Consider the following 25,931-nt stretch of genomic DNA (forward strand, 5'->3'; position numbering starts at 1 on the left):
ATACCGATGACCTTGAAGGCTTTAGCGTAGACGGCCTAGACCTACCTGGAAGTCAATCGCCCGATAACCTATGACAGCAAAAATACGTCTCAAACCGTATTGCTGAAAAAAAATCATTTCCACTAGCCCCACGCTTAATTAACGATCTAAATTATTTATTATCATTCTGTTAAGGAGACGAGATAAATTACTTCGGTAAGCTGGCTATCTGGACCCAATGACGAGTAATTACTTTGGCCATTGCACAGCAATAGATTTCGATTAATATATAAACAAAAAAGAAGCTTTGAGGCAAGCATTAACATTAATATGCGTAAAATGATAGAAATTTCGTTTGTACTTCGCGCAAGTTCACGTTTTATCACGAGAGCGTTTAAGAGTTTTGATTAGGCTACACTGCGTTGCAATGTTTCCCCGAGGAACGTATTTGCGCTATATCGAAATTGCACTAATCGAAATTGCGCTATACGAGACATGGGTGTACAGTAGAACCTCACTTATGAAACTTTCAGCGGAAAACCAAAAAAAGTTTCATAAGTGAGGAAGTTTCATGTGTGAGGTTTTTCGGTATTAAGCATGAAATCCTTACCTTTAGGGGCCGGTTTGTTTCCAGGATGCAATTACTCATTTGGAGGCAAGAAATTGAAACCTGATAATCTTATTTACTCACAAGCAACACCACAGATGATGTGTTACTCTAAGAGAAACATACTTTTGCATTCGAGAACAACATTACCCGCGGTTGAACGTTGAACTCGCGATATTCCAATAATAATTTTTTATTTTTTTTAACAAGTTTAATGACAAGTTTAAGGACAAGTATACAAAATAAACATTCTTGTATTTTTATCACTTATTTCGTAAACACAGAGCATGCATCGATATCTCCTATTGAGAAAAACATCAGGTACCTATTCATAGCATATCATAAGTATTATATTTCGCTAGACAAAAGTATATGTATGCAAAATTCGGATTAACATGCATGGTAAAACTGATAGGGTCCCACTAAGCCATACAAGGCTTGTCAGCAGGTTCCACTTTTAACCTAAAGATCGGACTATTACATAAAAAGTCAACGGGTAATAGGTGAACGGAAAATTTTACCAGTGAATAAGATAGTTTGCATAGAAAAAAAAATACAGAGTTAGGTCAAATATTCTTCGTAATTCCACTCCCTCAAGAAAACTCAAAAATAAATGAAAAAGAATCTGTGACATGCACGGATACATTCACTCAAGAACCCAAATGTGCACATCACATACAATTGTGTGTATGAATACATATGCAGATAGATATGCATCATCCCGACTATGTCCAATGTTAGAGCATATAATTCTCATACAACCAATTTCTTAATTCTTCTTTTAATATTGACATTTTTTCTATAGACTCGATATAATTGGGTATTAGGTTAAATAATTTAGTAAATGTATATTCTTAAGTTCTCTTTCCGTGGACATTATAATACCTGGGAACCTCAAATTTCTCACATTTTCTTAGTTCCTTATCGTGATGGACATTCCGTTTTCTTTTAAACTCATAGCTAAATCCGAATAGTAAATATAGTGATGTAATAGTAAAGTTTTAAGTAGTAAAAGTAATAGTTAATACTAATAGCAATAGTATTCATTACCAAAAGTAGTGCACGGGAAAGGATATTTTACACTTTTAAAATGATGTTTTCGGCTAAGCTAGTTGCACGGCGGAACCGTGGAGGTTGAATATAATATTTCCTTAGGAAAAGATATTAGAGGCATATTTTCACAAAGCCTTTCCATGATGATAGAAAAAAGGTTTACTGTGTTTGTTTGCGATGGTCTATTTTAACGCAACGACGATCATGACCGAATACTTCAGCAAATACTTAGCGTTGACTCTTACGGGATTATCAATGTTTTGAGGTTCCTTCCCAAGCACCCCCTGCCACACTGCGCTCAACGCTCGGAAGCAGTTAACCCCCAGCCCCCTCCACTATATTTACAACCTCCTTGAGGAGGAGACTATTTTTTATTCCCGTCTCTTCATTGTTACTCTTGTAGATTGTGACTCGTCTTTGCACTGTTGGAAGGTACAAAGGTCGTTAAATTAAGCATTTAGTAAAAGAGAATAAAAACAAATTATGTTTGCTCAATTTTTTATACACTACACTCCCGATTATCCGGGTAGAGGCAGCACAAATGATCAGAAAACATGGATAACCCTAACTTTCACTTAAATGTCTTGCAATGTTCATAATTTACATAAAACAAACAATATATTATCATTTATGCAGTTATTCTGTTATTTCAGAGTGCTTCCTGGAGTCATTGGGGCCTATTACGTAACTTTTACTCGGAGCTAGAGCTATCTGTAACTCCGCCCGGATTTGTTTTGATTTGTAGCTCCAACCCTATTATGTACCGGCAGGAGTTACAAGAAGTCTCCGAAAGAATGTGGAGCTACAGTGGCTATGAAAAATTCTGAAAGCAAATCTCCAGAAATGAGTCAACCAATAGGAGCTTAGGTATCCGATAGTAAATGTTTCTGAGCAGACGGGTTTCACGTGAATTTCGGAATGGAGTCCCAAACTTGTATTTCATAAGTTAACGTGGAATAATTAATATAAACCACATTGTTGAAATGTTTATTCTTTAAAGCTTATTCATATACAATTATATGTCATCTCTATTATATACAGCCCTTGAGGTAACTGACTCACTGATGGATACAAATTCCCGACCACTTCCAGACGTGCTGGAGAGCTGAAATTTGGCACGCGTGCGGGGAACCCGAAATGATCCGGAGGAAAAATCCGAAAACCGGAAGTTTCCGCCACGTGTCATCGCTAGGACTACAAAATGGCCGAAATCGCACTTTTTCCGGGGACCGTCTTTCGGTTTTTATTTTACTGCGCGCGAATGGTGTGTGCCACACGGATTGCTAATGCATTTCCTGAAAGCTGATAAACGTGGGCACGTAATTACGTAATGTTATCAATTTCTTTTTAAGAAAATTGCAGCCAAAATGGCGTCCAAAAATTAATTTTTCGAAAAAAATGTCATACCTTCCCCTCCCTTCGACTTAATTTAAGGTGTAGGATAACGAAAATGATTATTATATATGCTTATAACATCCTCTACCTAATGTAGGTAACAATTTTCTTTCGTCGTCCTTGGTTACTCAGAAAAAAATTAAAATATTCCGAAAATCACCGAAAATTACGATTTCCAAAAGATTAACACAAGATTTTGTCAATTTTAACCTGACTGATTTCTTTCAAACTTTGTAGTTAAATACTACTATGCATTGTCTTTCAGAAAACGTGAACTTTTAATAAATGATTCAATGGATTTAACCGCGAAAAAATAAAAATGGCGGGCACTACTCACTTTTTTCAGGGACTGGTTTGCTTTTTATTGTATTACTCTCGAAATATGGATGTCATAAGGCACACTTCTTTTAGATATGACAGTAAATGAATGTGACCATATAGTATCGTCATCTTTTAACCCCCCGAAACCCCCGAAAAAATTAAAATTTGCACATATGTAGCCTTTTCGCGTACTTTTCGTCACAATTCCGCCGCTTTTCCAATCCTTACCACTCATCGCTACGGAATTGATGTGGACGATTGATGACCACTGGCAGTAAAAACCTATAAACCCCCGGTAAACCCACATACACCCCCCCCCCAAAAATAAAATTTTCAAATAAGTCTACTTTTTGGGTACTTTTCGTGACTATTCCACCGCCCCCAATGACTCATCCCCACGGAATTTATGTAAATGGATGGTGACCTCCAGGAGTACATACATTTAAACCCACGGTATCCCCCTGAAATCCCTCCCAAATGTAAAATCTGTCATTTAGTCTCCTATTTGGGAACTTCTCGCAAACATTACGCCGTACTACCCGTCCCCTCTGAGCTCTAGATCCGGAATATTTGGTGAGGGCGAGCCACCGTAAACCATACGGGAAAAAATATCAGAAAACCCCCGATAACCTCCTGGAACATCGCCGAAAAAAATAAAACAAATTTAAAATCGCCTTTCCGAATAGTTTTCGTCACAATTTAACCGGAGCCCCTACAACTTATTAAAACCTCCGATAACCCCGTGAAACCTCCCAAAAAATTTCTAATAAATAGCCTCTCCAGGTAAAAGAATCGTAAGACCACTCTTCCGGTCCCCTAGGACTTATCGGCACGGAATTTATGAGAACGATTTGTGTCCACTGGTTTAACACAAGTATAAAACCCCCGGTATTCCGTTGGAACCCCCCGCAAAAAAATGAAAAACTTGCCATTAAGTCTTCCTTTATGGGTACTTGTTGCCACTATTAATCCGCATTGCACTACCTTTTACAATCATCGCTACATGATCACTGTGGACGTTTGGTGACCGCATGCATAACACATTAAAATCCCCGAATCCCCCTGGGCACCCCTCTCGGTGGGGAAGACCATTTATGAGGACTAGGCGGAGCAGCCGCGGGGGGGCTCCTCAACCCCAAGGCGGCGAAGCCGCCCCACCACGAGGAACTGGCGTAGGCGAGGGGGAGCTTCAGTAACCCCCGGGCGGCTAAGCAGCCCCGATGTTCAAGCAGTGCAGCCGCTGTGGACTCCTCCCATCTCTGGGCGGCGAAGCCGCCCCTTAAACGAATAAGGGTGAAACAGTTACGAAATGCCCTCGCCCTCTGGCACAGTAAACACCCGGGCGGCGAAGCCGCCCTTCATCGAGGAACGGCGAAGCCATTCCGAGGAATGAGTGGGGCACCTCCCTACGTCCTGGCCGGCGAAGCCGGCCCCTAGCGGAGTTGAGATTATTCGAACTTCAAAAGTCTTCGAACGACCACAAATGTAGACGGCGAAGCCGGAACCGGGGTTTTTAAGGGGCGGAGCCCCTTAACGAGCGCGCGCAGCGCAGCGAGTCCATTGCATACAGTCATTCATTTATCGTCGAATCCAAACCTATTCTCTGCCCATGTTGCTATTATGGCAATGAATACAATTTTAGATACCGGCAAAGGTCGGAGAAAATGAGCAGGAAGCAGTGTGTGGTGCTCACTAATTTTATGAGTGACCACAGAAGCTTTGCCCTTGGCGTATTCCAAGAAATAAACAAGGAGGCAACAATAAATAAAATGTGGGGTGACAAACCTTAATATTTCATCGACAATTAACAAAAATGTGCTACTGAGATTGACAGATGCCTACAAAGAACGAAGATATTTGCACACACACCGACATATTTTTTTTATACCAATAATGAAAATAAAAATGCCTTATGAAAACTCCAGCCCGATTTCCTTCGCTTCTCAGCTGTCATTTGTTGATGTCTGCTGTCGGAATAAGGCCAATCGAAGGATCGACCAATAAACATATATTGGGGAAGGATGATGAGGGTGTTTGCGGAGTATGTAAGAAGGAGGCATCTGACATTAGAAATGAGACGAATAAGGGTTTCCCACAATCCGAAAGAATTAGATGAAGACCATTTTCGAATGTTTTCTTCAGAGTGTCGAAACACATTTTTCAATATCTCTGCCGGTCTCTGGGACCCACACTAAGGAAACGCAGAATATCTCAGACGCAGAATAAGAAGATTCAACATTACACACGCCCATAGTGATATAATGAAAACTCTTCAATCTGTTTTTCCATGCTTAGTGATATTCTGCGTTTCCTTAGTGTGGGTCCCAGAGACCGGCAGAGATATTGAAAAGTGTTTTTCGACACTGAAAAACATTCGAAAATGGTCTTCATTTTCTTCGATCGGATTGTGGGAACCCCTTATTCGTCTCATTTCTTATGTCAGATGCCTCCTTCTTCTTACATATATGTATACTCCGCAAACACCCTCGTCATCCTTCGCCAAATATATGTTTATTGGTCCATCCATTGCCAAATCCTTCAGGTTCCGACCTTCCGACGGCAGAAATAAACCTTTCTCCTTTCTTTCCCCATCATTAGCCATTTGGATAATCGGGAGTGTGCTGTATATTAAGCCTGAATCACACGATCCTTTTTTTCGCAGCGAAAAGTGATCACTATCGCCATCACTTTTCCTGTGGCGAAAATCGATCGCTCTAGCGATCATATATCTGAATCAGGTTGAATCAATCGCAGTCCGCGACCACCCTCCGCGATAACGGATACGCATCCCGCAACAATGACGCAACCTCCCGCAGCAGTTGCTACCCGGTGCCCAACAGTGTAGTTTCCGATGTCGCGCAATGGCTTTGAAGCATTCGTGAAAACCACTTTTCTGATCACGCAGCCAAGGATGCATGGTTCCCGAAACAAGGTACAATAGGGAGCAGTAGAAATAAGAGTACAACCATGTTATCGCCGCCTAAAAGATCGCGGTCCGGCAAACAAAGCTCTCAATGAGTCTGGGAAGCACTCTTTAAATAACAGAATAACTGCATAAATAATAATAATAATAATATATTGTTTGTTTTACATACATTATGAACATTACAACGAATTAAAGTGAAAGTTTGTGTTATCCGCGCTTCCCAATTATTCGTACCGACTCTCATCATCATTAACCCAGATAATCGGAAGTGTACTGTACTTATAGATAAAATTATTAATTGTCTGATGTCAGAGGTAAGTTTAAATTAAAAATATTAGTTTAATTATTTACCTCTGACTGAATGACTTGTGGCTGACTTTTCGGCAAAAATTTGTATTTTTTATTTATTATTTTAACGACGTGATCTTATGATTTATTGATACCTGTTACATGTTTTCACCCTTTTTTTCCAAAAATAACCCTTCATTTGTTAAAATTTTGAAATTAAAATTTTCCAAGTATCCTGTCAAACTTAATGTGATACCTTCCCGTGACACACCTACATGTTTCCTGTATTTCTTTGCTCTGTGTCAGAATTGTAGCTTTTCAGACTTTATCACTTTCTGAAAAAAAACTAATGGAAATAGTCATGCAGCTGACATTATTTTTTAAATCTGGAAATGATACATTTAAGTACGATTTTAAATGTTTTATTGCTCTAAAGAAAATATTGCGAGTATTACCAGTATTTCCAGCAAAAATGTTGCTCCCTATGATGGAAAAATTGTATTGAATGACATGATATCCTCTGGATAAGATTTTAGAATGATATACATTGGTTTATGAATGAAAAGGAAAATTTGTATAATCGAAGAATTCTTGCAAAAAAATATTGTTTTACAAATCAGAAATTGACCAGCATAATTAGAATAATTTTTCAGTCACTAAATACTATGCATAAAACGATTACAGTTTTTTTGATGCCATGACGTAGACGCTACATAATGAGCACGGAACTTGTTGAGGGCCACACTCGGAAGAGGGAAGGGAGGGGGGGGAGGGGTTTGGGAATAACTCTTGTTTTTTAATGGAGAGATTCCCTCAGAGTAGGTGGTGACGGACAATAGGGTAGTTTCCTTCATCAAAGAAAACGAAAGGCATTGATTGCGATTCGTTACCCACCATTAGTGTATTCATAATACACAAATTATTTGGTTTTTGAAATACCGGTTTAGACGAATGGCAAGGGTCAAATTTTATCCTCATTTGAAAAAGGCCAGATTGGTGCACATGGAATGCCACTCCACGTGACGTCACAGGGACCTAGTTTCTACACGAGAGGATAGGAGTTATGCATCGTCAGAGGCTACCAATGCATGCATGAGGCACAGAGCTCGGGGAAACATGTCGTAATAATCACCTACTAAAACTGGCTAAGGTCGGAAAGTTTTCTTCGTTTGATAAGGTATTAATAAACCTTTTTTAAGCCAAGCGCTACCATTCAGCAAGGTACTCAGCTATCCGCTAGCATCCTGCGACGTATCAGAGCTAAGCCTCGCCTCAAGGTCACCTCACCGGGCGGGAGGGGGAATCAGAAATGCGACGTACAGAGATATTTCCCGACATTCATACTTAAGCGTCGCATTTTCGCGCGCTTTAAAATTTTCACTTTTCATTTAATCGCGAAAAATAGATGTTGTAATTTAAAAATCTAAAAGCGCGAAATACGTACTCCAGGAGTAATAATCTTTCGATTAAGGCAATAAAAAAATAATAGGAAACCACCCTATTACTCACTGACTCGTTCACCTGTTCATCACGGGGAACCAAGAGAGGCTGGGAAAGAGGGCGGACGGGGTGATGGAAGGGATGCAAAAACAATGAAGAAGATAAAGGAACGAACAAATCAATTTCTGGATCAGCAAACTCCGACCTAGACCGCCGCACCCGATCAACTCACCTCCCTTCAACTCTCGACGACTCCCCTCAATCGAGGGGTTGGAGGGGGTTGCGACCTCCCCCCTCTCCTTCCGACAGCAGCCTCCACGGCTGTGTACGGAAGCGACTAAAAAAAATAGAGACAAGTGTCAGCAAAGAAAAACGTCACAGTATGTTTTGATATTAAATTGATTGCTTAATTGGGGTAAAGTGTACAAGTCCGACCCAATAATCCTCATGTAAGTGCTATTTCTCATGTCGTCACCTATCAATATCAAAATTTAGGTGTAGCTTAAGGTTGTGAGAAGCAAAATGGAGGGAGCAGTGGGGTAGGGAAGTCGAGAAGTGTCTGATTTTTCGCCATTTTTAATGAACACTTTGTATGCCGGTCTTCCAACACAGCCTCAAGATCAATGTGACGTCACGGCACAAGGCACCAATAATTAATTGCACTTCGAATACACGTGTGGAGATGAATGTGTGGACAGTGTATGTACGTGGCTCGGCCTTGAAACATGATTGAAACATCTTTTTGTCTTTTGATCTGTCTTTTCTTTTCTATTTCTTTTTCCATAAGTTAGAGGGATTTTTAAGGTTTTATGATTAAGTTCACGGCTATTTCCAGGTTTTTTCGCGGTAGACAAAATTCACGGCTTATTCATGGTTTTAAGGTTTTCACAGTTGATGGGAACCCTGTTCCTGCATACTTGCAGTCATCCCTTAGTGAAAAAACTGTTGGATTTTAACAGTTACTGTTGGATTTTCTACAGTTACTGTTGGATTTCAACAATTACTGATGGATTTCAATAATTACTGTTGGAATTTCTGATATATTATTATTAGTATTTGTTGATATTAAATTGTTCACCCAATAGGGGCAAAGTGCACAAGTCCCGATGTGTCCCAATTAACCGGAATCTACTGCATTATTATTATTATTATTGAATGTTGTGTTCCGGTGCGTTTCAGAGGGGTCGGGAAAGGGCCCGCAAGAGCAGAGAGAGAGTGGAGCGCCCTGGTGAGGAAGCAGTGAAGCACATTTCAGTGGCCGTGGAGGAATCTGAGGTGGTTGAGGTGGAAGACGAGCCATTGGGGAGTCCCACGGAAGACGAGGAGACTGAAGGAGAGGAGGATGCACCTTCCCATGATGCAATTATTAGCAGTATTAATAATCCCATTGGGGTAAGGATTTAGGAAGGCTGTTGCTGGCATGAGCGTGTTACACGTTTGGAGCGTACGACTCACTGGTGAGGTCATTTCCGCCACGAGGGAACGGTGTGATAGGAAGGGTGGAGAGAAACCTGGTGTTGGCATTAGCCTGCTCTTAAATGATAGGTGCCAAGGGGACCACGGCTTAACGTCCCATCCGACGGACGGAGTGTTGCGCTTTAAATGTCCTCCACACAACGTTCAATTAGGGATCAGGCAGTTGCTTAAAATTCTCCACCACCACCAGCATTTGAACCCGAGTCCACAGGGTGGGAAGCAAACAGTCTAGCCACCATATGAACACGATCCCCCTTCACCACTGTTAACCTTTTCCCTCGGGGAATAAATAACCGTCTTCGTTAAACTTTTCCCTACCAAAGGCATAAATATATGTTTGGACATTTCTTGAATCGGGAGACGAAAGCCGTATATTTCCGTCAGAGACTTTCCTGCACAGGAGAACGAATTCTGAATTCTTTATTAATCAAAACTATCTTACGAAACCATAGCGTTAGTTGAGGCGCACACTCACCAAGCAGCTGTTGTCGCACGCTGTCAACAGTTTGCCCTCCTTGTGCCTCCATTGTGATCTGAATGCGTTTCTTTGGATGTTTCAGTTGCGCATTGCCCGTTGCCTGTGGTGGTGCCTGGTGGTGTAAGGGTGAAGCAGGAGGAGGTTGCAGCAAGCGACGAGATTGAAATGGACTTTGAAGAGCAGAAGTACTCGGAGACGCTGATGCTCATGGACCAAAACCCTCCCTCGGACAGGCGATCCAGTGCAGATCCAACGGTAATCAATGCCCCAACCCTTTGTGTCTTTTGAGGGAGATGACGTATGCATTAAACTCTCGTTAATACGAAGTTCACGGGACCGAAAACCGAAGGTTTGTAATAGAGAGGGACGACGTATGCTGTTAACTTTCATTATTACAAAGTACACGGGACGAGGCATTTAGCGTCAAAGTTATTTATTGTTATTACCAGTGGAAATTGCTATTTTCCAGTGAAAAAAATAATAAAATGACTGAAGTGTAATAAGTAAAATGTAGTGGTTTACATCACCTTGTTTCTATGAATATATATTAATATTTTTCACATTTGACATTTGCTACGCTTTTGAGAAATCAATATCGTTTACAAATACCAATCTCGCCCAACATACGCCACATCAAGCCCAATATGTGGCCGTTTTTGGAACTAAAGGGGCGCTACTTGATGTAGGGTACCCGAACCAGCCCTACACCCTACAAAAACATGGCGGCCGAATTTCGTCCGCTAATAACTTTGATTATATAATCTACGTTTCAATGGATATTAAGGGAGACGACCTCACACAAGCCATTTTAAAATGTACACTAACATAGCGGAAATGTAATAAACCATCACATTATACCCATCAAATGAAATAAATAATAAAATTAACTGAAGAATAATGATTATAATGTTGTGGTGTACTTCACCTTGTTTCTGCGCATATATATGAATTTTATTCACATTTGGCACTTGGTACGCTTTTAAGAAACCAATATCGTTTACGTACAACCATAGAAAACATATTTTCATACCGCATTTTGCCATCTAATAAGCTGAACGGATATGAAAGGACAACTAAGAGTACGGGCCAAAGTTATTTATCGTTATTTCAGGGTTCCCACTCAACGGTGAAAACCGTGAATAAGCCCTAAATGACGAGAATCTACGTCATCCGTCTGGAAGGTTAGGGAAAAAATGACAAGAATTCTTGCCATGCTTATGCAATGTTTTAAATAAGGATTATTAATACCTTATCAAACGAAGAAAACTTTCCGACCTTAGCAGTTTTAATAGGTGATTATCAAGACATGTTTCCCTGAGCTCTGTGCCTCATGCATGCATTGGTAATCTCAGACGATGTATAACTCCTATCTGCTCGTATAGAAACTAGGTCCCTGTGACGTCACGTGGAGTGGCATCGCATGGGCGCCAATCTGGCCTTTTTCAAATGAGGATAAAATTGACCATTGCCATTCGTTTAAACTGGGATTTCTAAAACTAAATAATTTGTATATTATAAATCCACTAATGGTGTGTAACGAATCGCAATCAATGCCTTTCGTTTTCTTTGATGAAGGAAACTAACCTATTCTTATAGCGTTTGTTAAATAAGAATGTGTACACCAGACAGAAATCCATCATAACAGTGTAATTGCCTAGATGGCATGCAATCATATTTTTACAAGTTGGTGTGTCTCCTTAGGATGTTTGAAAGAGATGTTAGTTGAATAAACTATATGCCCAAATTGTTTCCATGAAATAAAAATATTCCAATAATCAGCTAAATTCCTCAATTACTCACCAAAATCTTGGGTTTCCTGCTGCATAGGGAACTTAGTCAAACATTCCCGCATTCATCGTTTTTTTGTCCATTCCATTGAAAAACGATAGATCGTGGTTCCTCTGTGCACCTTTTTATTTATACATTCATCAAGTGAAATAGAAGAAGAGAGGTACGTTTAATAGGCTTTGCGCAATTCTAGTATTCGATGTTTTCGAACATTCGAGCAATGATTTGATATTTGAGTTTCATGTTTGAGTTTGATAAATGTGCTATTCGACCCATCCCCAATATTAATTAATCTATCATATTACATATTATTATTAATGTTCCAGGGTGGCAGAGTGATAGTGAAGGTGTGTGCGTTGGGTCGAGGAGAGCGTCGGTGGTGGATCTGGGGAGGAAGGGGCCGTGGGTGGTTCTGCAGCGACTGGACGAAGCCGTTGTGGAGTTCTGGAAGGGCAACGGCAGCAGGGAACGGGATCTTTCCGTCTCGAGCTCAGACAGTGAACAACAGGTGAGCTAGGGAATTTTAAATGCCCTAAACGGTGAGTGTTATGTTTGCTGCATTATTTTTCCAAGGATGAAATTCGCGCTGAAAACAATCATTTTTTCCTCGGAAATAAAGGAATAAAACTTTCTGTGTCGACAATGAACAACAGGTGAGCGTGAGGATTTTATAACGGTGAGTGTTTTGTTTGCTGCATCATTTCCCCGAGGATGAAAGTCACGCTGAAAAAAAAATCATTTTTTCCTCGGCCTTAAAATGGAAATTTTCAAGTGCGCGAAAACGCGAGGGCTAAGTAGGAATGCTGGGAAAAGTCCGCGTGACGTATTTATGGTTCCAACTGTTGGCGTGTGAGGTGACCTTGGGGCGAGGCTTGAGTGCTGATACGACCCAGGCTGCTAGCAGGTAGGGCATGGCTTTAATAAGGATTATTAATCCACTATCAAACAAAGGAAATATCGGACCTTAGACTATTTTATTAGTTGATTACTGAGACATGTTTCCCTGAGCTCTGTGCCTCATGCATGCATTGGTAATCTCAGATGATGTGTAACTCCTATATACTTGCAATCAATGCATTTCATTTTCTTTGATGAAGGAAACTTGCGATTCGTTACCCACCATTAGTGTATTCATAATGTACAAATTATTTTGTTTTAGAAATCCCAGTTTAGACGAATGGCAATGGTCAATTTTAACCTCATTTGAAAAAGGCCATATTGGTGCCCATGCGATTCCACTCCACGTGACCTCACGGGGACCTAGTTTCTATACGAGTAGATAGGAGTTATACATCGTCTGAGATTACCAATGAATGTATGAGGCACAGAGCTCAGGGAAACATGTCTTAATAATCACCTATTAAAACTGGCTAATGTCGGAAAGTTTTCTTCGTTTGATAAGGTAAAAATAATCCTTATTTTAGCCAAGCGCTACCAGCTAGCAGAGTACTCTGCTACCTGCTAGCATCCTGCATCGTATCAGCGCTAAAAGCCTCGCCCCAAGGTCACCTCACTTGCGGCAGTGGGAACCAGAATGATGTCTTGTGGAGTTTTCCTGGCATTCATACTTAGCCGTAACGTTTTCGCGCGCTTGAAAATTTTCACTTTTTATTTCATCGCAAAAAATAGATATCGTCATTTAAAAATCTAAATGCATGAAATACGTACTCCAGGAGTAATAATCTTTCGATTTAGGCAATTAAAAAATGATAGGAAACCACCCTATAGTCTATGGTAGTTCATGAGTCCGGCTGTGGATGGTGCGGGCATGGCTTAATGATTTCTCCGTAGGACGTGGGTCAGTGGGGGAATTTCAGTGGAAGCACTGCGTAGTATTCAATCTTGGAAATTTTAATGATTAAATAATTCCTGGAGTATTGGTCATGTACAGTAAAACGTCTTAACATCGTAATGGAGGGAATTCACCAAATTAACCAAAATTTGGGAAATTTGATGCATGGAGGTTCACTACAGAGAGGCTTCCGTGATAGGCACGATTTTTTCATATCCTTCGGAAATGAAAGGCACTAATACTGTCTTTTAAACCATTGTATTTATGCGTTTAAACAAACATGCATGCATTAGTGAACATGTATTAATTATTTAATAATTGCAGGAAGCGAGTCTTATTGCATGTTTTTTACAATGATTGAAGAGAAAACGATGCGGTCTCTCTTAATTCAACAGTCACTTAAAATGAATATGATAGTTTGTAAAATAGCCAATGAAAACGTTTAACAAGGCCAAATTGTTTACAATATGATGTAGAGAGGTTTTACTGTAGTCCTTTCTTTGTGTAAGCATGCGGTTTTTGTTGGGTTGGCACTCCAGAGGAATTATTGGAATCAAGTCATTAAGTGAAGGTATTTATTAGCAATAACATACACCTCGTGCCGCACGCATGGCCTGCGACCTTGTACGCGTCAACACCTTTCGCCGACTGCCCGCTGCCTACCGCGTCATCCGCCTCCCTCTTCCCCACGTAGCCATCCCCTTTCCCCAAAGGTGCTGACGGCAGCATCGCTTCCCACGCAGGCACATCTCATGAGTGCCTACGCATGGGATCAGAATACCATTACCATCCGGTCTCACGTCTCTGCGAACATGAGTCACTCCGCTTACATTTGCATTTTTTTATTGTTTTCAGGAATTGGCTGAGTGTGAGTCGGTGGCTGATGACGTGGTTTCCCCAGCTGTTGGCAAGGACGACGAAGCCCCAGGAGTGGTGTCGACAGTGGAGGAGAGGCCAGCAACGGGAGGGTGCGGAGAGGATAGAGTGGAAGTCGTGGCGAGGGAGCCAGTTGCTGGCGCACGGATGGGAGAGGCCGATGGCGGCAGAGGGAATGGAGCGCACAAAAGGGTGAGGATACATTCACGAAACTTAACCCATGAACGGCTAGCGTGCCCATATGGGCACAGCTGCAGTGGTCTATAGAATTTCGTATAAATTCTAACCCAAACATTATAGAGCATGCTGTTTTCGCCTAAAATTATTACAATGTACATATCACTTTATTCGGTTCGTGTGCTTACGGCCAGCATTTATACCAACAACTAGCTGACCCGGCGAACTTCGTACCGCCTAAAATTCAATGAACTTACTGTTTAGTTAGACCATTTATAAATCAAGAGCGGCTGCATAACTTTTAATCATATTTAATTTATTATAATAAAATAAGGATATGAATTCAATAAAACTACGTGAATGAGGATCAAATTTGCTTGTCAGGAAGAAATTTTCTTCATTGAATCTACATAGGGTGAATCGGAGCACGTTTACGCGGATTTTTTTCAATGAATTTTCTTACGTTTTAGCTTAAGAAATTTTGGGCATTGTGGTATTATAAAGCAGTTAATGAAATTAAATTATATGCATTCAGTGGTTGGCTATATGTGTTATTAACCGTAAAAAATGTTTTTAGGTCCAAGTCTATTGCGTAAACTTGGCCCGTTCACGGGGCAAGTTAAAACAACGCCAGACCGACGCTTGACTGATGCTCAAAATCGTGTAAGAATAGCCCCTAAAAAGAAGCATTCGTATCAAATTACTTTAGGCGCGCCAGTCATAGTATCTCTGTTTGGAAAAAATACACTGCGTAAACGTGCTGCATGCGTAAACGCATCAAGGTGTGCCCTACACATTCGGGTTTAATGTCTTGCGTCAAGCACCTTCTGATAACAATTTTTGTTTTGTTATTAGGAGCAAGATAAAGCCGAAAGAAGCTAAATAAATATAGTGAAGCGAAGCAGTGATGCAGCGAGGGGGGTTTATGGGGGATAAAACGCCCCAAAGAGCTTAGAGAATTTTTTTATAAAAACTTTTGTTACTAATATTAAGGGGACGGATGAGTAACAAAGAAAACATATTTAACTATTCACACAGCCGCAAAACCCACTATTTTGAACCATTCATCTTAAAAATGTCTGGGGGAGGGCCCCCACAACTCTCGCTTACCTCATTGTGTTTTCTATACCCTACAGACCCGTAGTAATTGCTGCGCCTTAAACCTCGCTATCCTTAATTCCTAGCTGCGCTCTTGAAGCGAAGGAAGAAATACAGCGGGTGGTTTACCGACTCGTAAACATACCACGTTTAATTGACCATGAGAAAATCATGGGTTTTCATTGGCACATGAGCACAAAAATCACAAAAACTGAACGACTGACCATGCGATTTGTTAATCGTTATCACAAATGCGACACGAATTGGAAATTGAATACTTTTAAGCTCAAAAGGGCATATAAGTTGGGATCATGGAATCTTCGGAATGAGAACTTCCTCGTCTTTGAATTTTCCTTTGAGTAAAGTCGCGTGAATCACATTCATTATCAATTTTTTTAATCACCAAACGCGTTCCGTTGGATAGTTATGGTTGGTTTAGATTTCGTAAGATCATGAACGCAGAGCCTACATTTATCTGTAAATCGTGCCTTGGAAAGCCAGGTACGTCCAAGGACTTAAAATATTCAGATAGATATTTGGTGATTTCGTCTTCGTTTGTTACACAGTTAAAAGTTTCAAATTCATGCAGAGTACCAACTATCTTATCCTGATATACCTCGTTTGAGTCATCCACATCTTCGTTCTAGGCCGTCAAAATTGTTCGTTCAATCAACCATTTTTGATTTTTGTGGTGATTAATCATATTCTGGAACACTTTGTTGATGAGCTTACCTTCCGATTAAACTAATTTGCAAAGGTCCTCGACAGGAACACGGACATTACCGTTTGGCAACAATTGCTTGGAGATTTGTTTACAAACACGGTAGTGAAGAGTCAACTCGAGCTGGGATTACAATTAGCTCGAATTTAATTTTTTAAATAAAATTTCAATATTTTGAATATATTTAGTATTTTTAGTAATTAAAATGTTATATTTCTACGAATTTTAGTTAATAAATTGGTAGAAACAAAACAAATAATTTAATTTGTAGTTTTGACCGACTTATCAATTGTTGTGTTACTATAACTCCTAAAAGCATGTCCATAGGAAAGAGATGAATTTTGTTTTGTGAAATTATCCTTTTTTTAATGGCCTATATGTTAACCCCGCGTGAGACGAATCCAAAGAACCAAATCTCATTGAAATCGGTGCAGCCGTTCTCGAGTTATAAGTGTTCTAACTAACACGATTTTCGACTTTCTTTTATATATATAGATTGCCTGTGGCAGGATAGGTATTCTTGCTCACTCTGATCGAGGAGGCAAAAGAGAAAAAATGGCAAAGTGTCTTCAGCAAATGCGATTTTTTTCCTATTTATTTTTGATTCTCAGCTAACATTTTATTCTTATCCTTGTAATGAATGTTGTCAACTTCGGTTTCTTTTGCAAGCATAGTGCTATCTTTCGTATGAGACAAGGAATTTGAATTTATTTTTGGGTGATCCCATATGGGCATGCTAGCGGGTAGCCAGGGGTGCCTTTTTTTGGTGGTGTCCTTCGCTACAAACAAACTTAAGAGCCCTTAATATTATTGATCAGATTTTGGCCGTTAGACTAGGGCTGGTACGTACAGTAAACTCTCCATTATACAAAGTCTGCGGGACCGGAAAATAGGCACCTTGTACAGTAGAAACTCACTTATGAAACTTTCAGTGGAAAACCAAAAAAAGTTTCATCAGTGAGGAAGTTTCATAAGTGAGGTTTTCGGTATTTAGAATGACATTCTTTCCTATAGGGACCAGTTTGTTTCTAGGATGCAATTACTCATTTGGAGGCAAGAAATTGAAGCCTAATATGTAATCTTATTTACTCACAAGCAAGGGTGAGGATGTATTCTGGAAACTTATGAGATCACTTAACCCTTTTGGTGCTATCAAAACTAAAAATTACCATTTGAATAGAGAAACATCTCGTTGATTCATTCAAAACTATCACAATTTGTGCCATGATTCACAAAGGTTAAGAAAAGACTTCGCTGTTTCACAAAATAAAATATATTTCTATAGAAAAGACTTAAGAAAAGACTTTATATTATATAAAATATATAATATAAAGTCTTTTATTAACCGCAAATATATTTTATTTTGTGAAGCAGCGAACTCTTTTCTTAACCTTTGTGCATCATGAAGGAGTTTCACCATGTTACGCCAACTACCATCGCATGTATCACAATTTGTGCCGTTTTTTTCCCACCTTGTGTTTTTTAATGTTAGCTATTTCTCTGCATAAGTGTTTTAATTGTGGAACTAGCATGTGCATTTGCGTAAAAAGTTGTTAGCAAATATGTAAATGATTCATTTTATCCCTTATGACAGTGCTGATACAGTAAACTCTTGATTTTACGAAGCAGGATTTTACGAAGTTTTCGATTATACGAAGTGATATTGCGGTCCCGGTGAAAAGCCTATGCTAAATACATGGCGCTATTCGATTATACGAAATTTTTTGAATTTACGAACCTCGGCTCGGTCCCTAGGAGCAAATGGCATTCGTTTATACGAACTACGGCAAAAAATTTGTCAACAAAACTAGTTACGCCAGCGTAAGTAGCTAAAAAATCAGCGCTTCCAACTGTGGTCCATAAGAAGTGCGAAATCGTAAATGATAATGCAACTTTGGAGAGAAATGGGTCGCCAAAAACCTCACTGTGGGAATTTAGGGGGAGTAGGAGTTCAGTTAAAATATCGCGGCTGACATTATGCCCCTATTTACGTGCCTGTTCGTAAACATAGCATCGACAATAATTCGTAGTTTAACATGTCAGGAAGGTCGCGCGGAGTATTTCGTACACCCCTAATTAACCCTTTGCACTGCTGTGAACGTACTTCGAAGACTACTTGACTACTTTTCGCCGAAGCACTTCGAAGGGTCCCTAATCCGGGACCCTTTCCTCGACGAGCTCACCCTCGCTGGCCCCTGAAACTGGGCTATTTTTTGATGCATTACCTGACGCAACCCTGGGTTTCAAAGGGCAAAGGTGCCATGGGGGAAAAAGAGTAAAGTGCGTGTTACTGGGGGGCTGTGCGTCAACCAAACGGGCACGGACAAAATTAGCCCGTTGTCATTGGGAAATTTGAAAGGCCACGGTGCTTAAAACATGTAAAATTGGAAGCCCTCCCCGTTTTTTACCATGCAAATAAAAACAGCTGGATGACCCGAGAAATTTTCCAGCAAACGGTTATACGTCTACAGAGAAAAATTGCTGGAGAGAACAGCAAAATTGTTTTAATAATGGATAATGCCACCGTTCATAAATACGTGGAAGATCTAAAATTGGCTAATTTTCGAGTCCTCTTTTTACCCCCGAACTTGACTAGCAAGTCCCAGCCCTTTGACCAAGGCATTATCCAGGATTTTAAAGTCCTATACCGGAAGAAGCTTGAGCGGTATTACTTGCGATGGATCGGTATGTATACATTCATCTATTTTGCTCATGTGCGTTTGGATATCGATTTAGATATTTTTATTCATGATTATCATTCTTTCAAATCTATTTGCTACTTTTATAAATGGGAACAGAAATTTATAACATCCCGAAATGGACGTTGATACATGCAATCCGCGCCATAATATCTTTTCGTGTATTGGCCTTTGTGAATGAACAACTTAAATATCTTAAGTACTGGGCTCTATTTACCGCCAATTTATATTTCAGGCTTCTCGTAATGAAGACGCACTTCCAAGTCTAACGATGAACTTTCTTCTCACGCGCTTCCCCGTTCTCCCATGCTGGGGTTCTGCCTTTCCAAAGCCGTCCCTTCCCTCCTGCCGCCTTTGGCTGATCTTGCTGACACCCACCTTACGCATCCCAAACCCCTCCTTCCCCAGCATTTCCCATTCACTCCCTCCCTAAGGAGACTGAGCTTGTGTGCGTCGCAAAAAAATACGGCAGAGCTGAGGCAGAGCTGAAGGCCATTTCCCCACCCTTCTCTGTCCTGCCCCCTTCAACAGTCCTTGTGGTGACCACACTTCTTCCCTTAGGCAAGCCCCATCCCACTCTTATTCACCCCACCCACTGGGAACGTTCCCCGATTGTGGAGAAGGGCATGGTTCATCTTTACCTGCAACGGTGGGAAGTTATTAACCGGAGAGAGGCGGAAGAAGTATCTTCCACTATCGGGAAAATGGTGCCGCGCTTATAATTGTCTCTCTTCTTCTCAGCTGACTTTTCAATTGAAATTAATTTCTTTGCTCTTTCCACACTATATTTATTTACGATTATGGCGTGACTATCTTTTAGTGCTAAAACTAAGAAAATCTTTTCTCTACGTCAATGATCCCTTGCCTAACTTTCAATACGGCGGAGAAAGGAACACGAAAACTAAATGAGGTGACGGCACAGGTTTTTGCGTGTCATGTTTTGGGAATTCACGCTAGCGAACCAATACTTAACCACGTTGAGAAATGATAAAACGTCTCTTGTAGGAAAACAATCAATGTGGATAATAACGTTTCTATCTATATTTCTCCGATACTGTAAGATGTTTCTCCTGTCGGCATAAAAGGAGAGAAATATACTATATGAACAGGTCACCTCACACCCGGTATGAAGAATACAGTCCTGATGAAGAATTAAGTCTTTTATGGCAACGTCTGCGAAGATGATGGAACACAGTAGTCGGACGGAGAACTCAAACAGAATTTACTTCAAATATTCGCCAGAAGATAATCACATCCTACGTTATTTATGATCGTAATTGAATCTCAGTGAAAATAGAGCATATTCTGCTGAAAATACGAAGTAACTCGAAATATTAACTTACGAAGGTTATTTTGGAAACGGGCTAAGACCCTTGTTTTTCTTTTTTTCTCGTCACTGAGCTATAGAGGGCGACATAAATGGTGGTTAGGCCGGCTGCCGCTAAAATTCCGTGGGTGCAGAAACAAATATCTATCTTTTGCATACTTAATAGTAGCTATTGGCTCCTAACCACAAATTTATTACTGTTAATTCTTATAATAAACATAGCAATTCATTATTTGATTACGTTTTCTAAACTGGTCGGGAATTTCTTTAGCGATCGTTGATGTTGAATTATGAACAAGAAATGGGAATTTTATGGTGGTATAATTATTTAACGATTTTTCACATCAAAAATCGATAGCAAAAAGCCTTTTCTATGAATTATACCAAGAATAACCACTGAAAACATTTAAATAAGACCACTAAAGACAAAAAACGGCGGAAGAAACAAAAGCGAACATTTTTTTCGTGACTTATGAAAAAGGTTTGAATTTACGAAACTCGATTTTACGAAGTGCCAATTTTCCGGTCCCACTGACTTCGTAAAATCAAGAGTTTACTGTACAATTAAAATATTTTTAATACTATTACCTTCTGTTTCAATCTTACTTTTTTTGAATTGATTTTTAGTCATTTTTGTGCATAAATTTTTATAAATGTAAGCATATCCATTCGTGTAAAAATCTGGAACCTGCTGATAAGTAATTGCTTAGTAGGACCATGTGATTGAAAATTCTTTTTCTGTTAATTTTTCCAATGAGTGTTTTTTCTCTTACGAGATTTCTTTTTACATTTTCTATTTATGGACATTGGAATAATTAAAAAAAATTTTGGCACTATTTTCATGGAAATATTTTATGTACCTTCTTTAATATTTTTATGTACTAAAAGATATTATTAATATAAATATATTAAGCTTTTTGCCCAAGGTTAATCAGTTGTTTTTTAATTCCCAGGTCTTCGACTTCTTTTTTGAATCTTTTAGACAAGACTCCCTCCGCAGAGATTATCAGTGGGTGTTTGTTGACGAACTTCCAAATATTTTTTATTTCACCGGCCAAATTCTGATATTTTTGTGTTTTCTCTCTTTCCGTAGACTCGTTTTTATTAATGTTATTATTATTAATATCATTATTATTATTGTTAATATTATTTTAATATTATTTCTTCTCAGAGCAAGCCCTCAGTTGTCGGCAGATACGAGTCCGATGGGGAGGAGTGGACTCCGAGAAATTTCTGGGGGTCGGACTGGGGGTCGGGTGAGAGCAACTCGGATGAGGACGACTACGACGACTACGACGACGACTTCTCGCTGTCCTCTAGGAAACGTCCCAGCGTCTTGGCCCGGGAGCGGCAAAAGAGCCGACACAAGCGCCGTAAGGCCGATCGAGGGAGTGATGGTGATGTGTCGCCTCCGTCGCCGAGGCAGGGTGGAAATGCCTCGGACGGCGGGAACGTACTTCTGACCTCGGCATCACCTGGTGTGGACGTGGGGAACCTTATCACTCGACTGCAAAAGTCCTCTTCCGGAGGTTACATCGTCATGGTCAACCCAGGGAGAGCCCCCACACAAAAATTGCGCTTTGTTTCCCAAACCGGTGGCGGCACGGCGGGCACCGTGAACGGCTCCGTGCCTGTGAATCCCGGTAGAAGTTTTCAGGAAGCGGTCCCAAGCCACGGCATGCGGTTGAATGGATACAAGGACCACGGAGGGTCAGCATCCGTGGCTGTCAGGCGACCCAGCAGGCGACGATGTAAATAGCTTGGCCTGGACAAGAGGAGAATGGATTACGGAAAAGACGACGAAGCAAAGCCAGAAGACCAGGTGGAATTGTTAATACCGAGGTAAGCTTTGAGGGAAATTTTTTTTTAACCATAATCGAGAGGTTTCTTAAAGTTAAGCCTGAAATTATCTATTATGTATGAAATTTATTTGTTTGAAAATTTGATATCACAAGTTTATATTTTTTCTGTGTGAGTCATCCGCTACTTAATCATGGTACTAATATATTAGTATCATGTACTAAATAAGCATACCAATGGATTCACGTTTTCCTAGTTAATTTATATTTAAAAGTAGTCATATGATCTTTTCTCATATTTCTCATTCTTCTCAAGAGAAAGGCTATTAATTTTGTAAAATGAAAGCATTTCCCCAAAATATATGATTTCTCAAAGGACAAGGTCAAATCTGCGCTAGCTGGGACCTCGACATAATTGGTAAATGAAAAAATTTAAAACTTATGTCTGGAATCTAGCAGAGAAGCCAAACTTTCATTTGCATTCAGAATACAGAATTAGTACTAAAATTACAGACTTCACAGAATACTGACTGCCTATATGAATTGAAAAAAAAATAAAATTGAAAGGCCTTGAGCTCCTATTCAGATCTTACAAAAAGATATATTTTTGCATGACTTTTAAACTTGACTTCTTCTTTTCTCCTTTCAGAAAGTGGTTAATTGTGCAAAGTTGGTTTCCTGAATTCAGGTTTCTTCTTGTGCAATGGGTTACAACGCTTGTTCCGTGCTAACATTTTTTTTCTATTTTCCAACTCAAACCATTGTTTGTACTTGATTTATCTTTGTGCCATTTTTTTAAACTAAGTTTCACCTACTGTTTGCTGGCCCTTAATGCTTGTTAGCAATATTCATGGCCACACTTGTTATTTGTGTGTATTATTTTATTTTTCTCTTTGAATAAATGTTTTATTATCTGTATGTTCTGGTTTCCTTATATTTATTCATCCGTTTGATCCATATTGATATTAAGTGGATGTGGGTCAGAAAATCAATATGTATAATTCGTGTACGAGGGCCTGCAGATACATATGTATATTACATGTAAGGATATTCAGATTTCCAATTTGTAATACGCATGTATACATACATCCTGAGGGACTTTTGAGCCACTTTTACGTGAAATATACAGACGTAATACGATTGTATTCCTTTGTATACATATGTATAATTCATGTATGGGTATTCAGATTTCCAATTTGTAATATGCACGAATACATACATCTATAGGGACTTTTGAACCACTTCTACGTGAAATATACCGATGTAATACGATCGTATTCCATCTTATACATATGTATTTGGGCACGTATTTTTTGTGTATTATTGATGTAATACAAATGCCGTGTTATCTGGGATAAACAAAGTTAAAACTATCTTCCTTCATAATCATGAATATTTCTAACGGAATCTACAGCGGGCGAGTTTTTTTTATGAAGAATGACATCAACCAATCAGACTCTGCCAAAGATTGCTGAAGTCTTAAAACAAGGGCTGTGCGAGAGTCTTCACTAGTCTCGAGAAGTCGTGACTTTTCCAGAAACCCGTCGAGATTCTAGGGTCCGCTCAGAAAATAAAAAAAATAAACTATATTTTAGATATCTTTTATACACTGAGAATAATTTAACAAAAATATTATTCAAAGAAATGGTATATATGTACTTCCAAAACCAACACTTTTGATAAAATATCGACATAGCAAAATTTTTCATTGCTTAACTAATTGCTAAATTGTTCATTGCTTGATTAACTGGTGATCATGATTTTTATTACATTAGTTATCATCCATATACATTGGAAGCAGGTGTGTAATAATTAAGTGCTTCTTTTTCGTTAATTTAAAACTGAATGTTTCCATTTTATTGTATTACTGACAAAATAAACATTGGCGTAACTCTTTAGATAAAAGGGGTAAAGGGGCCAGACTTCTCGATGCGATATTCTTTTCAAACGAAGTGTTGTAATGCGACGAAATAATTTGTTTCAAACGTGCTGAGAAATAGCCAACAATCAAATATGTACTGGATTGAAATATTTTATCAATTTCGACCGCCATTCATTCCTAATTTGAATCGCCAACTGCAGAAAGTTATCATTTCAAAAATGGACGATTTTTCCTTATTTATCTTAGTTGTTGCTAGATGCAAGACTTAAAGTTTACTAGTGAAAAGAAAAAAAATATGGAAACATATGTTCGGTGTTATTATCATGGCATGTTTACTTTTAGTAGGAAATTTTGAGTTGTAAAACTAGCAAAACATTAGCTAAAAAATAGATATCATCAAACTTCGAGTTGCTTTCCTGCAAATAGCGATTCATGTGGGGGTTTAAGCATGGTGGAAAAACTCCTGGATCGAGTGAATAGTAATCATGTTAGCCAACTGGAGCTGAAGAACAATGTAGAATCATTAAAAGTAGTAACCGCTGTGCGTCCAATGCATGTTGTAAAAAAATTGATATAGCTAATTTAAGAAAAAAAATTATTACTTTTATAACCAAAATGTACTGATGATGATGATTTTTGTTGCCGTAGTTATCATTTATAAACATTGGTAAAAGATGTGTATTGATTATTACCTGAATATTTGTTCAAGAATATTAGAGGCGATGATGACTTCATACTCGTGTAATTCAGCTGTATTTGTACATATGTAAAAATACACATGTAATACAACTATAATACAGCTGTATAAATACATATGTATAATTGGTGTATTCTTACAGCTGTATTACAGAAGTGTGCGCTATCTGGGAGTGGTAGTAGACATCCTGCAGCATCCATGGATAGAAATAAAAATACGTACTAGAATGAAATATTCTACCAATTTCACCTTGAATTATTCCTAACCTGAGGATTGAAAATAAGAATACAAGGTATGATAGGTGCAAGCTTCACTATACCGAAAGAAACTTTTAGGGAAACTATCATAGATTTCATTTATCCCAATCTCTTGTCTTGGCTCAACTCTCGCGCCGACAATTTGTGTCTTCTCTGTGCTCTGAGGTGTAGATCTGAGTCAGCAATTCCCTCGTGTCCCAAGTGCGAGCTCTCAGTTGAACGAAAAAAAAGTAGGGTTAGCTGTGAGCAGTGCTCTCAAACGTACCGATCATCCTGGCTGTTTAACTCCGACGCTGATTCATAAATGCTTGCGGAGCTTGAGTAGTGTTCCATCTTCTGCTCTCCTGAATTCGGGTCTGGAAGCATTTTTTATCATAAATATTTGTCATAAATATCTGTCAATTTCGGTTGAAAATTTCGTCATAAAATTGCAATTTCCTCATATAAAATACAGTTTCGTCATAAAAAATCACTCATCACAAATATTCATTTTTATCCCAAGAACAATAATTACACCAATAAAAATGCTTTTTAGCATATTAAATATATTTTAAAGGTAAAAACCTTGATAAAGAAGGGTCAAAGCAAAGTCTAAAAGAATAAGTTAAGCATTTGTTAGATACACATACCATAAACACTCTTTGCTATGTATATATTTCAACCTCATAGCGCGAGAAAAGAGAAATTCGGGAGTTGTACAGATGGGGAAAATTATTATTGGTCTAAATTTCACTGTCTCATTGGCCTGCGTGATGTAAATAACTTATAGTTTTCAATTACCACATTGATTACAACAGTTTTCGAGGTCTTACACAAAAAATATAACATCAAAACATGCAAATATGTATTTATATC

At 39.2% G+C, this 25,931-nt stretch overlaps 2 protein-coding genes and 1 long non-coding RNA gene across 10 annotated transcripts in view; 2 read left to right on the forward strand and 1 right to left on the reverse strand.

Annotated features, from left to right (window-relative positions):
- The window catches only part of LOC124170070, a 154,283-nt gene that overhangs the window by 34,659 nt on the left and 93,693 nt on the right, over nt 1-25,931 (forward strand). The gene's annotated exons all lie outside the window — the stretch shown is intronic.
- Nucleotides 13,878-21,943, forward strand: LOC124170072. The gene is made up of 2 exons (XM_046548769.1): nt 13,878-14,611; nt 21,613-21,943. The coding sequence occupies exons 1-2, from the start codon at nt 14,310-14,312 to the stop codon at nt 21,902-21,904; spliced, it is 594 nt and encodes a 197-aa protein (XP_046404725.1). The 5' UTR covers nt 13,878-14,309; the 3' UTR covers nt 21,905-21,943.
- LOC124170073 lies at nt 21,928-25,429 on the reverse strand. The gene is made up of 2 exons (XR_006867293.1): nt 25,342-25,429; nt 21,928-22,206 (listed from the first exon to the last, which is right to left on the reverse strand). It is a non-coding gene; the product is annotated as an uncharacterized LOC124170073 (long non-coding RNA).

This window comes from Ischnura elegans, chromosome 13 (genome assembly GCF_921293095.1).
Source record: "Ischnura elegans chromosome 13, ioIscEleg1.1, whole genome shotgun sequence".
NCBI classification, from domain to species: Eukaryota; Metazoa; Arthropoda; class Insecta; order Odonata; family Coenagrionidae; genus Ischnura; species Ischnura elegans.